General features: G+C 43.3%; 1 protein-coding gene across 3 annotated transcripts in view; it reads right to left on the bottom strand.

The window, feature by feature from the left end:
• The window catches only part of PPP3CA (protein phosphatase 3 catalytic subunit alpha), a 326,948-nt gene extending 311,951 nt beyond the window's left edge, over positions 1–14,997 (bottom strand). The window contains exons 1-3 of one of the 3 annotated variants that reach the window (XM_047855193.1): positions 14,758–14,997; positions 11,750–11,807; positions 9,188–9,246 (exon numbers count right to left, since the gene is read on the bottom strand). Coding sequence is in view for 1 of the 3 variants with exons in the window: in XM_047855192.1 (XP_047711148.1) it covers positions 14,758–14,815 (58 nt within the window). In the remaining 2 variants the exon portion in view is untranslated. The remainder of the gene's footprint in view (positions 1–9,187; positions 9,247–11,749; positions 11,808–14,757) is intronic. The other 2 variants (XM_047855194.1, XM_047855192.1) reach the window with 2 other exon arrangements.
• Between the last annotated feature and the right edge of the window lie 2,587 nt (positions 14,998–17,584).

The raw sequence follows: 17,584 nt of genomic DNA, 5'->3' as shown, positions 1-17,584 counted from the left end.
AATACACCAACTCTTTAATCATTATCCCTGGAAAATTCATTCTTCTACTGCCTAAAATGACGAAAGACTAAAATAAATCTCAGGGAAAGCAGAAGCACTTGAAATTTTTTTTTAAAAATTATCATTCCAAAGTACAGTCATAGAAAAATACACTAATTAAGTAAGGAAAAGATCAAGGCAACCAATTATACAAGCACTCCCTTTTTTTTGTACAGAAGCCACAAGCTTCTTAACATAGGTGGGATTTTTTCCCATGTTACATATGTAGAACCTAAAATAAAGATTTGTGTACTCACTCATCTAATTTGGCCGGTTCCAAAAATTCATTTGGTTGCCAGCCTTAGGTAAAAGGCCTAGGAAAATCTACTTAGGACATAATTTGGGGCAAATAACTAAAAAGAAGAATCAAAAGAATCCAAATGTTTAATTAAAAGATCTAAAAACGCTAGAACCAGAGGACAAGGTAAGCAAGATTAAATCAAACTTGAGGTATTCCTTTAAATGTAGTGCTTTGTAGAATTGTATAAAATAATTACCAAATCCAGAGTGGAGGAGACTTGGCTTAATATATTTACATGAACACCTGGGTCAGGTGTTCCATAAGTCAAGAGTACTAGGAAAAATAATCCAACTTGAACTACATCAATTAAAAAAAAAAAAAGTATGATATTGGAAGGGGAAAAAAGGAAGTACTGATGTCATTATGCTTTTGTGATGAACAGGTATATCATTTCTGGTCAATTTGTTTGCTGGTGGGGGAGGGAGAATATGACTAATTATATGCTAGGCATCATGCTAAGCACTGGGGAGATGAGTGGACAAGGCCTTGTCCTGGTTAATTTCACAAAGAGAAAATTTTGTTGCAAATGTTTGTGACATACTATGTGTACAAAGTACAAGAAGTATCACAGACAGCTATGCCTGAGAAGATCAGAGAAGCTTTACGCAGAAGAGGGACACAATAGAGAGCAAGAATGTCACATACAGAGGTAAAGCAAATACAAAGCCATGGAAAGTATTGAGATTTTTTAAGTAGTTCAGTTTAGTTTAATCAACTTTGTATAGACCAAACACAGAGAAGCATTGAGAATACACTTATGAATAAAAAGATGTTCTCTCTGCTTTCAAGAACTTATATTGTCATAAACTGGAAAGACTTAAATTCAGTACAATGTGACACATGCTATATTAAAAGTATTTTCAAAATTCATGCAATAGGGGTCAAATTCTACAATATATAAAGAGTTCCTACAAATCAGTAAGAAGAAGATCAACAACCACATATGGGATTAGCATAATCAGATGTTCATTTTTAAAGGATCCCTCTAGTGGGAAAACTAATTTATGAGAAGGGACAAGTTTGAAAGCAAAAAGACTCATGTTGGGAAGCTATTGTAGCACTACGTGAAACATTTAGAAACCTTGAACTGAATAACAGCTTTGTTTAATTGGATGGATGATGGTAACATCAGCCAGGCTAAGGAACACAGGAAAAGAAATACCCCACTGGATTTTCACCATACCCATCTACAGCAACTGTTCTGTATAGGGTTTGAGAGAAAGCTCCAGAGGAAAAAACTAGGTTTCAAATATAGATGTGTTACTCATCAGCCTACAAGCAGCACACACCTGTCACCAATCCTATGCGTGTAAAGCTATGAAACTGCATGGAAGAACTTGTAAAAAGAAAAGGAACATCAACATTCAGGATTCAGTCCAGAGGAGCTGGCAAACAGGTCAAAGAGGAAACCCACAAAAGCCAATGAAGACAATGTTTCAAGAAGAAAGAGGTGGCCCATTATGTCAAATACAACAGAAGCCAGCAACTGGACAGTCACTGGTGACCTCTGCCAGTCTCAGAGGAATGGCAGAGGCCCTCACACTACAGTGGATTTGACAATGGGTAGGATACTTCAATGCAGGTTACTTCCAGAAGCAAAAAACTTTGCTTTCAAAGGAGCTGTCCAACAATGAAAAAACAAAAAACACACCACCCCCACAATGCTTAGCATGTACTGAGGTCTTTTGGGGGGCAGGCAGTAAGCTAGGCATTTCACATACAATTCCTCTCATGGTTTACAATAGTCTTGCAAAGTTGAAAGATTAATACTATCCGTTCCACTTTTCAGTAAGCAAAATGGGTTCAGGGTTGTTACATGACCTCCCCACAGACACAGCTGGTACATAGAGAAAGCAGGATTTAAAAGCAGATTTTATCAAAGTGTAAACCAATGTTATTTCTACACTCTGATGCTGCTTCTTCATCACTGTAAATATTCTACAGGGGTGGGGCGGCGGGGCTTATTAACCATTTAATAGGAAGGTGGTTTTCCTTTTTTTTTTTTTTTTTTTTTTTTTTTGGAAGATAGTTAACTAGTTGGCTTGACTTTGAAAGCCTCTTCCACCTTCCACAACCCATGATTCTTTCTCATACACCTTGCTCACAGGTGAACTGTAACAGCTACACAATTCCACATATAAATACTCAACACTCCTTTTGTAGCTCCTTTTATTCCATCTATATTTACAAACGAGCCCATGCTCTAACATTGTGCTTACATATAAGACACAGGAAAAAAACAATATTGCTTCCCTTTATTTTTGCCAAAAAAATTAAAGTACAAACTATGAAAAACAGTGAATCACTCCTTTACTGTCCTCCACAGCATGTAGTATCTTCTGCTATTAAAGTAATTACCACTTATGTTGTGATTTGCTTCCCCCGCCCCCACCACCACTACACACACACACACACACACACACACACACACACACGATAGCAACCTTCAGAGATTGCCTACTTTAAGCCCCAAGAACACAGCACAGACCCAGGCAAGCAGTGATGCATGCATGGACAGGATGGAAGGATGGATGTGTAGGAAAATGGTTTGATAAGTGAAGGAAACAATATATTTTCAACAGTCATTTTATACTCAATAATGGATTATTTAATCCATTTACCAACTAGGGTATTATAATTATATCACACTTGAAGGGAGCAGAGAGAAAACTGAGTGGTGCAAGAGGCATGGCATTCTTCTTCAAAAGGAGACATGGAAGTTTACTCTCAAAAAGTCTCTGAAAGCACAAGACTTTTCTTGAATTCAATACTACCCAAAGGCCAAGGCCAAGCTCATCCTAAATAACAATTCATGGAATTTTGGCCATAGCCCGTGGGAGATGTCTGAAAAGAGCAGGCTGCATAAAGCACTTTGAAATCACCCCAGGATATTTCAAGATCTATCCAATCTGCAGATCTGGCTAATGAAGGTACACTCTCTAGGTGCAGAAGTCAGCCTTTCTGTCAAGATGCACATGACATTCACTCGCACAATACACTAGCATGCATGAATCCAGATTGCAATAAACTGTCCTCAAAAATGTCCACTGGAATAGAGCAAACACTGCCATAGGTTATAAGAATGTACAATTTCCACTGTGATTAACGGTGTATCAGATGATCAAAAAGCCTGTACGTTATGCAAGATGCCCCCCATGATAGCTACAGTTCCATCCCTTCTCCTGAGTGAGGAAAAACATCAGAATACAAGCGAACGTAGTATTTTAGGGTTGAACAGGAATCCACCCTGGCTTATATATAGATATTTTAAAATAAGTCATTTGCAAACTTCTGTACGTTGTTGTCAGTAGCTGTTAATACCTCACAGCTGAGTGTAACACAGAAATGTGTTGTGACACCATAGTTGGAAGGCACTGGCCTCTTTTAGGCCTCCATGAAACTTAAACTAGGTATCAAATTACAATCGAACTCACTAGGTTAGCCAAATTCAATGGCCTTAGGAGCTATATGTTAGCAACAACCTTCAAAGACTAGGTGCCCAGAAGAGTGAGCAGGCAGAGAAGGCAAGTTTGGCTCTGGGCAAGCAGGGTGCTGAGCTGCCTTCATGGTGCGATTTGAAAAGTAAACAAGGGACTTGGCCTGTCCTCAATTACCACACTAATATCACCATGCTATCATGCTGTCTTTATTACTGGTCTGTATTACATATAAAAGCAAGTAAAAGGAAGGCAACACCTCCAAAAAGTCACTGCTAAAATGCATCTGCTATTCAGATTTTCTGGAAAGCTCTGCATATAGAGCAGGTTAGGTATTTGACACCTTCAAGCTGCAGGACCGGGGAGATGACAGTGGAAGGGAATTTCAATAGGAAGCCATGAGGAGTAAGAGCATCAGGCAGTTAGCAGTCACCCCCCCAGCCAAGGGACATCAAGGGATACAAGACTGGATCAGTGAAGGACCTGAAAGTTTAAGGGCCAGCATGAGAACACAGAAGAGAAAAGCAGGAGTACTTAGGCAACCAAGCTCAAGGTGCTGGAAGTTCGATGGAAAGAGGTAAGCCAACATGTACCTTTACTCACTTCTCCATTTTCCAAAGAACTTGACAATCACCATGGTTTAAAGGAAGGCTACTGGGCTGGAGAAGGACCCAGAAACAATGTCATGTGGGGAATAGCCAGAAGACTTACCAACATGAAAGTTGCTTTTAATATCAAATAAGCTCTCTTGTGAAAGATAGATAAGGCTCATCTTAGGCAACTCTACAGGGCAATGCTAGGAACAATGATTGTGTACTCCAGAGCATTAACTGATGTCAAACCTAAGGAAAACACTCTGACAAGTAGAAATGGCCAGGTGAGAGCAGGTCTGTCAGTAGGGGGCTCCTTCATGCTTTCATGAAACAGTGCGATTAGCATCCATCACAAAGGCTGGACAGAACATTCCAAATTGGGGATGGACTGAGCTAGATCACTGCCACACCTTCCAATTCCAAGAGTTTGATTTGTTTGTTTTGCTTTGGCTCAGACACTTTGGCAAGTGTAAGAGGTAAAAGCTTTCCTACTCATCTCTCAGTCCCTTTCACCAGTACAGAATCAGAGGACTGGCTCCAGGCCAGATGAGGAGTTAGATTCCCAAGGTTTCTTCCAGCTTCAAAATTTTCTAATTCTAGATTTAGATCACAAAAACAACCCGAATAAATGAGAATCATCAATTCTCTCCATTCCGAAGATCACCCATAACCCATGCCAGTGTTAAATGTATATGACTGGATTAAAAAAAAAAAAAAGTCACCAAAATCCCTGATGCTTCCAGATAGTGTTTTTTCTTATTCAATTGATAGTGGTGACAGATTAACGTAGGAGTGTGACCCACTGTAGAAAGAGACTTATTAATACCTGAAATCTATAAATTAACACTCAAACTTTTCTTATTCAAACTCAATAATCTTAGTTCCTTTCACAATTTTAAGTCCTTTAACCACTTGGGGGAGGGGAAGGAACCTCTTTTTTTTAAGAACCTCCAAATTTTCTGCATGCATTTCTGAAAGTACATGTGGAAATGAGACAGAGTAGTCAGGTAGAATTCTGGCCAGAGGTGTAGTCAACAGAGAGATTCCTCCTGACTGCCGACTGCAAATTGGCAGTGACAGTGATGTGATTTTAGGTGGGAAATTATAGTTTTCCTGGTCTTCAACTCCTTGAAAGAAAAGTATTTTTGCACTAGGGAGACAGATTAAATCCTAGCCCATAAACGGGGGCTTGGAAAGCCTGCTTCAGTGGGGAGCCACCTGACCAAGTGCGGACTAGGTCAGATCAGTGGTGCTCTGTAAGGACTGGGCTGAGAGCAGGTGCCTCACAACATACCCTCTCCCAGCTGATGTGGATCCCAGGGCTGAGTTTTCAGAAAAACATCCACCATGTAGACGTGCCATCGGCAGAGCTGACTCACCAGCAGCCTGTACTCACGGAATGGGCCTGAAGATTTTTTATTAGTATTACACAGACATGTCTTATCTGGGCCTGCAGTATGTTTTACATCTCTGCTCTGATTCCTGAACATATTGACTTTTATTCATTTGCATTTGTGTATTTATCTAAGTAAGCAATGTAATTGTGAAGTCTAATCTGGGCCTCCCAGAGGCTTGTCATAGTGGCTCTCTCTCAACTTGGTATCATCACCAGTCTTCCTGAAGGAAGAAAACATCACCTACCTCTGAGAAAATAGACCTATATGTCCTTTGACTGACAATGAGCCACCGACAACCAAGCACTCCCTGGGTAAGCCACTCCTGCCCGCTATGCTTCTGTAGTCTGTCTATTGGGCAAAAAACATATCATCTCAATTAACGAGAGAGCATTTCAGAAATACATGTGAAAAAAACTCTTCTACAGCATTGGCACTTATGAAACAAGAAACTCACCAGATGTTTGTGAGCTGTCCATGACTTAGGATCCACAAAATTTCATAATAGAAAAGAACTCTATAATTTGGAAATTTAAATCCCTCTTATCCTTTATCTGTTATTTTGTTCATTTACCAACAAACGTATCAAGGGTATATTCTACAGTAGGCATTGTACTGGGGTTAAATATACCAAGATAAGTGGAGGCAGGCCCCTCTCTCCTGGAGAGGAGGCAGAAAGGTAAATAAGTCTTCACAGAGCATGCTCTAATCAAAGTGTCCTCCGAGAAAATGAAGAGGCTGAGTCCCCTTACTCCAGTTGAAGGTTTCAGGAGATGCGGTCCCAGAGGAGGTGTCCTCTGAATCAAAGCTCAAAGGATGAGAATTAAAAGATGAGAACTGTTCCCGTGACAATAATCAAACCCACACACAGAAGGTATGCATGTACTTTATTAGCATTAAGTATGCACAGCAGACCAACAATGCCAGGTTTAATTTAAAAAAATTTAATTCCTTTGTAAAAAGCAAAATAATAATAATAACACAAACTTGGAAGTCCTGACTCAGGTTCTGTCATTGTAAAAGAATATATTGTGCTTTTAATTTAATTTGATAAAACGGCATGGCTTACAGGATGTTTAAAAACAAATGTCAACGATGGCTTGAAGCCCACTTAGAAGAATATAAGGAGTCAGCAGAGCTGGTGCCACATTTTTTTTAACTTCTCATAGCCCATATATCTTCCCATTGGATAGAATCCAATGACATTTGGGGGCCAGCGGAGGGCAGGAGGAGGGCAGGAGGTTATGTTGAAGAAGGCTGCATTTCTGAATTACAAAAGCATTACAGAAAATGATAAATTGAGATGTAAACAAAGGAAGAGGGGTTTTTCTGGTCTTGGTTTGTTTTGTTTTGTTTTGTTTTGTTTTGTTTTGTTTTATGGAATTTTCCCCATCATTCTCTCTTCAAGTCCAAATCTAAACAATAATTAAAAAATATAAATCACCCAATATGTCAAACACTGAGTGATTAACATATCTTTTCTCACCTGTCAAAAACTGATCAGTCTAAGAGGAAATACAACAAAAATCGAAAAAAGCTTTCAAGCTCAAGCTAATATGCTGAGTTGAAAAGGAGTTAGCCTTTTAAACTCAGCTGGCGTGAAGCCAGTCCAAATGACCAAACAACAAAACTTCCCTGAATCTAATTATATCACCTTATTAATGCCTCCCTCTCATACTCTATTGTCTGATGCGGCTGGAGAGGAAGTATTCCAAAACCATACAGTTATCATATAGAACCATTTATAAAAAAGACAGAACTTAATACAATTGTACTCAAAATAAATACATAATTTGTCTCCATTCATTGCTTCAGGAGGTGCAGTGAGAATTGTGCAATGTTCAAAGTCATTGGACAAGAACTGATTCAGGGCATAAGAAGCAAGGCATTGAACTAGGCACCACTGATTCGATGACCATGGTTTTCAAACTAAAACTCTGAATATACATATTAACAAAAAAAATTTGTGTACCTTCCACGAATATGCAGCAATCTGGGAGACATAGTTTAGACACCGACCTACCAGAATCTCCAAAACATTCTACTACTACACAGAGACAACTGAACATTTTAAATCAGAAGTAACAGCTCCTCCCCCCAAAAAATAAAAAAATAAAGCGGGTCCATACAGTTACCGTATGGACAGTACAAGAAGAGACTCTACATCTCAGAAACTTAGAGCTAATGGGATCTTTTAAAATTTAGCTCTGTATGAATAAAACTCTCTTTCTGAACATCAACCATCATTCTTCTGGCTTCCTAACTGTAGGAAGTACCTGACACTGACAAACCCTGTAAGGTGGTCTGTCATCATCTGGAGGCAGCTGGGAACATAAATCTCTGGTCTCTACTTATGTGTTTTGCTTTCTGCAGACATCTGCAGAATTTCCAGTTGCAAGAGAGAGAAGTTCATAGAAAGTCAGACAGACCATCCTTTTAAAATAGAGTAGGAATATAGTTGGTATGAGGCAAAGACATGGATTAAGGAAATAAAAAGATGAACACAACATCCTATTTCTGTGATGTCTCACAAAGAATAGATCGAATTCTAAAACTGTAATATTTTAATGATTCATTACTGCTTTCTCAGTCAGGGTTTGTTTTTGTTTTCAATATCAGGGTTTCAGTTACTGCATGTACATTTGTGAAATGGATTTGAGATCCCAGCCATAGGCCCAGGTCCTCAGTTTGCCAGTCCATCTGATTTAAGCCATTATTCAGAACACCTAACCATAGAGGAATATGAAGTGTTTTATTTGACTTCTTATATGAAATATAATTGATGGCTTATCATGATACAGCCTGTATGAATACAGAAGATGAAAATACGGTAAAATGAGTTAATAATGCTGAAAATGTCAAGATTACTAAAGACTTAGTTTACAAACTGAAACCGTGTGTCAGTGCCGACATTCGCACCTGATGACTATTTTTTAAAAAGGAGTGAAACACCTACAAAGCACTGGTTGTTGGTTTTGCTTGAGCTTTCTCTAGAAATTCGTAAAATCCTCAAACCAGACCAACTGTATCGGCCATTATCTGTAGTTCAGACAAAGAGGCTTATGATGACAACCTTCAAAATAAATGTCAATAAATGTTTTAGTAGGATAATATGCTATTTCTATTTCTGTGTATATATTTACCTGAATAGAAAATAACGTTTAACAATTTTCCTTTAGTAAACCTCATGCCAAGATCAAACCAGGTTATAATATCTATCGTCAGAATGTTTATTTCTGCTAAATACAGAGATATAAAAGCTCCCTCTCCTATTAAAACTATTTTATACAGCTACTAATTCAGTAAAGCAAAGTTTGAAATACTATGTGACATCTTAAATATACCAAAAGAAGTGACACTGTCAAACAGGTTTTCAAGACAAAAGAACATCTTTGCTAAAGGAAAGAATTTGCTTACACTTACCTGCATTCTAGTCCCACCTGTGACCGACCATTCTATCTATTCTGTCTCCATTTCTTCAACTATAAAATAAATGCCACCATAAGCTACTGTTGTAGACCCAAGGCATTCACAGACTTCAATATTAATTGTTCTGACTATTCTTGAGTGACCCTGAAAATACATTAACACATTGTCATTTGTAATTCTGTGTCAGCAGTGACTGAATTGCCATTCCCAGGCAAGTGGACCCAGTGTGACCTCAAATTCCATTTGAGGATCCTCTGGTTCCCAGAAGTGAGGGGTGAGTACAATTTTACAAATGAGGAAAAAACCTGTGACTTACAATATATTACAGTGGAATTGTAGAAAGTTGGAATTCAAAATCTCACTGTATCTCTCTTGAATATTAAGAGAATGCTACACCACAAAGTTGCTAAAAAAAATGACAAAATGATTTTTTTGTATTTACCAAAGTTCCAGATCGTGAATCATCATCATTCCCTATAGTTCAGGAGTGTCCAATATTTTCACAAAACTTTCAAAACAGTAAATTAACTGGATTTGCTAAAAGGAGAGTATGTCTAGAAAAATGCTGTTTTCCAATGAGGTCACTCTAAATGGACTCTTTATTTGGTTTCGTAATTAGTTCCAACTTTACACATGGCTGACACAGAAAAGATAAGGAAAAGCATGAGAGACCAATTATAAAAATTATAAACGTACGTTATATCAAAGTCATATTTCGTATTTTTAAAATTATAAATAAAACAGGTCATATTTATGGAAATGAACAGATTTAAAAAATGAAGTAGACATAAAAAGGCATGTTTTTAAACTAACATAAACAAATGTAAAACTAACTAGATTCTAAGCTGTTACTTTTTTCACATTTTAACTGGATGTCTTAAAATAGCTTGCTCATTTAAAGTACAGGTTCTTTCCCCCAGTTTCCAAAAACATATTCTTTTCTAAATGTTAATTTCCTATTCGATGGCATTTTAGAATCACTGGAAGTTCCCCGAATCACAGTCTCAATTGTTGCCCAAGGCTTTTGTGTTAGTTTACAAAATGTTTTGAAAATAATGTTTTGTTACATTTACTTTATAGTAGAAATCCTGAAAGAAAACACTAACGAACAGATCTAATTTGTAATTAACAGCATTAATTTACATGCTACTCACTACATCCCGAAAAGAATCTGTTCTGTTAAGTATATTAACCATGCCCAAACCGTGTTGTTTATATTATTAATTAGATTAGCAGGCCCTTTCTTCACATCCATTGCTGATGGAGACTTCAGCCACCAAACACTAATGCTTAATCATAGTTTCAGTTAACGACACTGAATTAATGAGGTCTTACTGCACTCAAATGGAAAACCAGATAGATAGAATATACTATACTATAGAATAGACGGTAACCAATCTAAGTAAAATAAATTCACAATGAGCTCCTCTTGACACACCACAGAGAAATGGCATTATTTAATACTTTGCTTCAAAATCCAAACATGATCATGATTACTGATGTAGCATAGTTTGATGTTCTTTTAAAGCAATATTACCATCTCATTCAGCTAGAAACACTGGTGGCTTGAATCTTTGTTTACTTAATATTTTGCTTAGCTACCAGCTTCTTGCTTATATGATCTTAGATATCCTTCCAGAATTTCCCTGTGTGTATTTTGTCTTCACAAACAGTATATAAGCTGACAATACAAAGAAAAACAGCTTGTTTTGTTTTGTTTTGCATTCCCCACAGCCAAAAGCAACCTGACAGACACAAAGCACAAATTCCCTACCTACAGTTTTTGAGAAAATCCCCAAAACTCTTCCCAGGCATTTACTCCCCATCAACCTGCCATGCTATCTGGAATTTCTACTATTAAAATCCGTTCGGGTTAAGGTAAGAAATACCTCATTAGAAAATACTTGGAGATGGGAACAAAGGGAAGGGAAAAAGAAGTAACAAAGCAAGGTACTCATTACATACAATTTCATTTCCTCCAAGTGTATGACTTTCAAATAGCTAAGTTCCAAAGCCAGGAGGGAGTGTTAGGGCTAGACACGGAGTTAAAGGCAGGGACGGGCAAGGAGAAATAAAAAGAAGCCAGAGTTTGGAACCAGGCCTGAGGAGCACCACTGCAGAGAAAAACCAGACTATGTGGTGTGTTGGGGGAAAGAAGGGAGAGTAGTTATTCTTCTATTTACTGCCCTCCATCTTTTGCCATACAGTTACGCATATATTTTGTTTTCTTACAAAAATGTAAAACAGTAAATGGGTCAAATTACTCCGATTTCCAACAAATAGCATTCCCAAGATCTTTTCTATGAGGTTTTTTTTTTTTTTTTTTATGTTTTCCATTGTTTTTATCCAAGAACAGTCAAATTGAAACAGCACCAGTTTTGCTAAATGAGAGGTAAATTTTTTTGAGGCAATCTAAATAAATGCTTTTCATCTCCAGTGCTGCCATTCCCTTTCACTTTTAAGATCTGGAAAACTGATCAGGGCTCTGAACACACTCTAGAAGATGCTACAAACCTGAAACATCGCATAGTTAGTTGAGACTTAAACTCAACCTACCTTTCTAAAGTTGCATTCTGGAAGTACAAATCAAGAAAGCCGTCACATCATGGTATTACTACAAACAAAACCACAAGCACAGCTTTATTTGTAAACAGCAATTGTTATACAACAAAAGCCAGATCACACTAATGCAGATAACTGTAAACAAACACCATGGCATGCCATGGTAATAATGATCCAAATACTTCTTATTTCTGTATGCAACCAAATATTACTATCTGTATTGTAAAAGGAGAGAAAGTTTGAGGAGCACAAAAATTTCCTCGAGGATAACTCCTTTCCTACATTAAAGAATCCTGTCAGACGACTGAGATGAAGTTCTGGCAAAATTTAAAGTCATGGTTCCATGAACTATGTCTTACCTAATTTTGTAAACCTGAAAAATCATTTGGTCATCTATTTTCCATTCATCATTCATGTACTTTCTACTCACTAAGCATTTGTATACGTAGGGAAATGCTATCTGTTAGAGAACTGGTAATCAAAACAGATTACCATTTCAAAATAATCAGTTATAAAAATCATATATGTGACCAAATGTTGATCCAACATTCAATAATGCCTTTTAAGCCAACAATATAAAGTCTATAAGAAAGCATAAGAAAAATAACATGCCCACCTTAAAGTCAGGATTCATCAATAAAAGTTTTTTTCTATAAACAAAATTTCACATTTAAAATTTCACATCAAGATCCCTATAAAAACAAATACAAAATTACCTTTCCCTATTTTGAGACTTTCCTATTTTCCTATATTAACCACGTGTGCATTTTAGCTCTACGAAAATATGTAAACCATTTTTTTGGAATTAAGGAGAATTTGTGTACTTACAATGAAGACTCATCTATAAAAACATTATAATATAGCATTGGAAAAAAGCAAGACCAAATAGGCATAGAATGGCTGAATGGGCTCTTTCACATTAATTGGTAAAGACATCAAGCCAGAATGTATAGACAATTCTACATTCTTCTCTCCATGACAATTTTACATTTACACAGAGAACCCACACTTTGTGATTTAAAACAGGGAACCTGAAGTTATATATGCACATATGACTGACTTTTAATTGTTGACACATTTACTGCTAGCACTTTAATTGTAAGCTTTACACTATTTTGAAAACAGGCAATCTTAACATACACTGGAGTTACACCTAAACATCACACATTAGGGAGATATGTTATTCTCCAGTATTTCAGCAAAAGGTCTTAATTTTTTAAAATGTCAACAATAACCCTTAATATAAAGCATAGTTCTTTGGAATCGATTTGAATTCACTGTTTACATGAGGAGCCATTACTGCAGAGAGAATAGTTGTTCATCTGTAGTCCTACTTCGAGTCATTTTTTGCAAAGGTATTTCCTCCTTACTTTGATGAGTCTATGAATACTGCATTCAAGCAGGAATGATTCTAATATAATCAAAACAAGAAAAGATATTTTATTCTCTTTTTTTAAAAAAAGAGAAAACAATCCCCCTCTCCCATCACCACGCACACACACATAAACACACAACTTTAACAAGTGAGCAAATGTGAATGGAGCAATGAACAGTTTTGTCGCCCCAGAAGGACTTCTGTATCATGGTCTTAAGGCTGCGGAGTTACTTCACCTAAGTGCTCATGGGACCAATGACTTTATTGCCTTGCACTCAACTTGCATGGCCACATTAGATACTATCTCAGTTCTATACACCACACACACACACACACACACACACACACACACACCCCGCGCGCGCGCGCGCGCGCACACACACACACACACACACACACACACACACACACTCCACACCAGCCAGTGCTATTTGCAATTTCTAAGGCCCGTTCCGTGCCTAGCCCCTACCCCATCCCTGCTTTGCTCCGGGTCCTAACCCTAGGAACGAGGGATACTACTTAATCCTGGAGGATCTTTTCTGTTGTCCCATCCTTCCAGGATTTGTAGGATGGTTCCTCCCCAACTCCACCACGGAACACAACGAGGACGGCGGATTTTCCCGGGCAAGAAAGACCACTGCCTGTCCCCTTCCTCACCCCACGCATCCCGGCTTCTCTACGCCAGGAACCTCAGGGCAAGGAGTATACGATCCCGGGGCAGGGGAGAAGAGGCAATAACAGGAATCAAATGGCCCGTTAACAAGGGGGTGCCAGGGGCACGGAAGAAGCGAGCCGGGTGAGGTTACCACCAGGGAGGTGTGCTCCAACGGGGAACCATTCAAGAGCACTGACAGGTCGGCGGGGGAAGGAAGGCTCCGGTGGCGAGGGAGGTTGGAGAACTGCTTTTCGTGTCTTTCTCAGGGCCTGCGGGGGAATCCCGGGGCGGCGCGGCGGGGCTCTCGGGTCGTTCCCCGCCTCCCGCGGCCCCCGCGCGTCCCCTCGGCCACCCCCTCCGCCTGCAGCCGCCCCCGCCCCGCGCGGAAGGAAGCGCCGGGCTCCCCCCACGCTCTCCCGCTCTCTCGCGAGTCCTGTGCAGGCCCTTTCAGGGGGAGGGGGAGGGGGCGCGGAGGGAATTGCTGCAATGGAGCTCCGAGAGAACCCAGCCCGAGCGAGGCAGTCGGTGGAAAGCCACGGCCACATAAAAATGCCATATTAATTTTTTAAAAGCCATAAATCACCCCTCCCTCTGCAAAAGAAAATCATAAACCCGATCCCATGCAAGCCTGCGAGCAGCCACCCACTTCCTATTTCTGTCACAGCAGCTACACCCTGCCAGCAACCACCCCCCGGGCGCCCCCTCCCGCCACCGCCACCCCCGCCGCCGCCGCCTCTCCGCGGCTCAGCCATTTGCCAACTGACGCCCCCGTAAATAAAAATGCCCCAAGTGGGGCTGGGTGGGAGGCTTGGGGGGAAGGCGCGCAAAGGAGGGGGGGTTCGAGGGTTGCACAATATCCTAGAAGGTCCGTGGCTGGAGCAAGGAGAGAACCGGGGGCGGGGGGAGGGGAGGCGAGCCGTGAGGGTTCCTGCGGCACACGGTGCACCGGGGCGACCGCGGCGCGCCGCTTACCTTTCACCACCCTGTCGGTCGTCGACAACTTGGGATCAATTGCCTTGGGCTCGGACATCTCCAGCCGCCGGGGGACAGCGACGCGCTGCTCGTCCGTCCTACTGCACACCCCGACCGGACCGGCGGGCCAGACACTGAACGCCGCCGCCGCCGCCGCCGCCGCCGCGCTGCAAACCGCTCGGCTGGAGGTCTGGGCTTCTGAGCTGGCTTTAAAGTTACTGCCTTCTCGCGCGTCCCTCCTCCTCCTCCTCCTCCTCCACCTCCTCCTCCTCCTCCTCCACCTCCTCCTCCTCCTTCACCGCCGCCGCCGCCTTCACTCCTCCTCCGCCGCCGCCGCCAGCCTCGACGACTCCGCTCCGGGCTGCGCGTGTGTGGTGGTTATTTATTTATTTTCTAAGCACGCCTCTTGGTTCTTCTTTTATTCTTGGGGGAAGGGGGATGGGGAGGAGAAGCGCACACAGGAGCACCCACCCCGGCAAGGAGACCCGGCACCGCGGAATGAAGCCCCACGCGCGCACTCCGCCGGGATTAAGACCGATCACATGGGGAGGGCCGGGGGCGAGACAGAAGAGGCAGGGCCGCCGATGTCAGTGCCACCAGCCGTGCCTCGGCGTCCCCGGCGGCGGAGAGGCGGCCGCCGCTGCTGCTGCTGCCGCCGCCGCTGCTTCCCCACACCAAGCGCCGCCGCTGGCCCCGCGGCCGCCGGAGACGTCCCGCCGCTGCGCTCGCCCGCGCTCGCCTCTGCCTCCCCGCGCCGCTCCTTCACTCACACAGGCACAGCCGCGGAGCTCGGCAGACACAGTCCCGGGCGCAACCTACCCTCCTCCTCCGCCGCCGCCGCCGCCGCCGCCGCCGCCGCCACCGCGCCCGCCTCCGCCTCCTCCCCTTCCTCCTCCCGGCCCCCGCCTCCAGCGCCCCGGCAGCCTCCACCTCCCTGCGGAGCCAGCCCCCCGCTCCCCGCCCCGACGTCGAAGCTGCGGGCGCCCATTGGCTGGCGCGCGCGTCAGTTTCTGCTAGGTCGCGCCCCCGTCTCTCGGCCCTCCTCCCGCTCCTCCTCGCCGTCCCCGCCCCCCTCTCTGTTTTCTCCCAGCTGCCAGTCCAGTGGGCCTGCCGCCTCCGCCGCCCAGTCACCGCTCAGGTGTCACTGTTGCCGGCAGGCCGAGACTAGGGAAGGAGAATGGGCAGGGGGTCGCGGCTGGGAGGAGCGGGGCTCTACCCTGCCACCCTCAGCCCGGTGTGGCTTCTGCCCCTAGACCCCGCACACTCCCCAGCGCCGCTTTGGCAACTGTGCCTAGTCGGCTGGGTTAAGCCGCAGTGTGAGTAGCCAAGTGCGGAGGGTGTCTCCGGGTGTGTGCGTGGCCCGAGAGAGGGCAAGAAGGGGGGAGGCAGGGAGAGGAGGGAAGAGGGTGGGGGCGAGGAGCACCGAAAGAGGGCGGAGGAAGGAAGAGCGCGGGGAGCTCGGGGCCCGCGGCACAGCTGCTGTCGCTGTCGCTGCAGCAGCTGTCCAGGGAGAATCGCCAAAACGGCGACGAATAGACAACTTACCTTGGGGAGACGGGCTCCGGCTGTGATGGGTGTACGGTGCATTTTGCTATTGGGGCTTTTTGATGCGCGATGTGCTGGTTATTAACGTTTCCCCACACATACACACGCATCCACACCTTCTGAGAAAGGGGCCGCTTCTCAGCGTCGCGCCGGGGAGGTGGCCGAGTGTGCGGGACGGGCTAGCCAAGGAGATTGGGGACGGGAGTCCAAGCGACCCCGGGCAACTCTGAGTCACCCGGGGCCGCCCTGACAATCTCCAGAGACAAATGATGGGCAGGAGACACACCAGAGAGGGTCGCCTTTTCCCTGTTCACGCGCGCACGCAGCCACTAGTCGGGAATGGTGGCACCACATCTCCAATCATCCGACGTCCACTTGGTGCGCTAGGTGTGTGCAGGGCCCTGAAGCCCAAGGCGGATCCCCACACTGGTCCCTTTGGTTGGAAGGAGAGTAAAGAAGGGAACACTAGGTGCAGGAGGACAGAGAACGACAATGCCCCGACAGCTCCTTTCTGACCTGTCTGCCGCACCACAGAATGAGGAGATCATCTCCCTCTGCCAGAAGGTCACCTCCGCTCACAGCCCCTCTCTCTGACCAACCGGGCAAGATTGGAGCATGCTTCTTCGTCGATAACGAAGAGAGCTGAGTAAATTTCTCACCCTAGATTCTTCCTGTTTCGTTTCTAAATTCCTTCAATATCAGGTTTTTCCTATTTCCTGGATTCGACCATAAGCCCAGTAAAAGGCCTAATAAAAGATTTAGGGAGCTAGGAGATGGAGCCAAAAGTGTTTGGGTAGCAGGGATTAGATTTCGAGTTCAAACCCGAAAGGAAGTTGGAGAACTTGACTGATGGCACCAGAGTATGCCTTGAGCGAGCTGCCTGCAAGGAATAGGAACTCACCCTAAAAGGCAGGGAAGCCTCGGTGTGGGCCTTCTAGCAAATGGAGACCATGCAGGGTGTGTCCCCCCCTACTCAGGGACACTGCCACTGGCTCCAAGATTCTGCTGCCCAATTCACACCCCCAGCATAGTGTGTGGTAATTAGGCAGACAGTACGTTCAATAAATATGTATTGTGTTCCTTTTATATACACCAGACGCTATGGTAGGTTATTTGGGGGGGGGGGGGGGGGGGAGGGGGGGGGAGGGGCAGTTACTGGAAAATGGTCCTTGCCCTCAATAAAGCCTAGAGTCTAGTAGAACTGTCATAAAAATATGAGCTCTGAAAGGCCACTGTATCGCCTCAGGAAGTGGTTACTGAAAACAGTCTCCTGAGCCCTGGC

Source organism: Prionailurus viverrinus, chromosome B1, assembly GCF_022837055.1.
Source record: "Prionailurus viverrinus isolate Anna chromosome B1, UM_Priviv_1.0, whole genome shotgun sequence".
NCBI classification, from domain to species: domain Eukaryota; kingdom Metazoa; phylum Chordata; class Mammalia; order Carnivora; family Felidae; genus Prionailurus; species Prionailurus viverrinus.
Note: the sequence above shows the minus strand (reverse complement) of the source record. Positions and strands in the feature narration are given on the sequence as shown.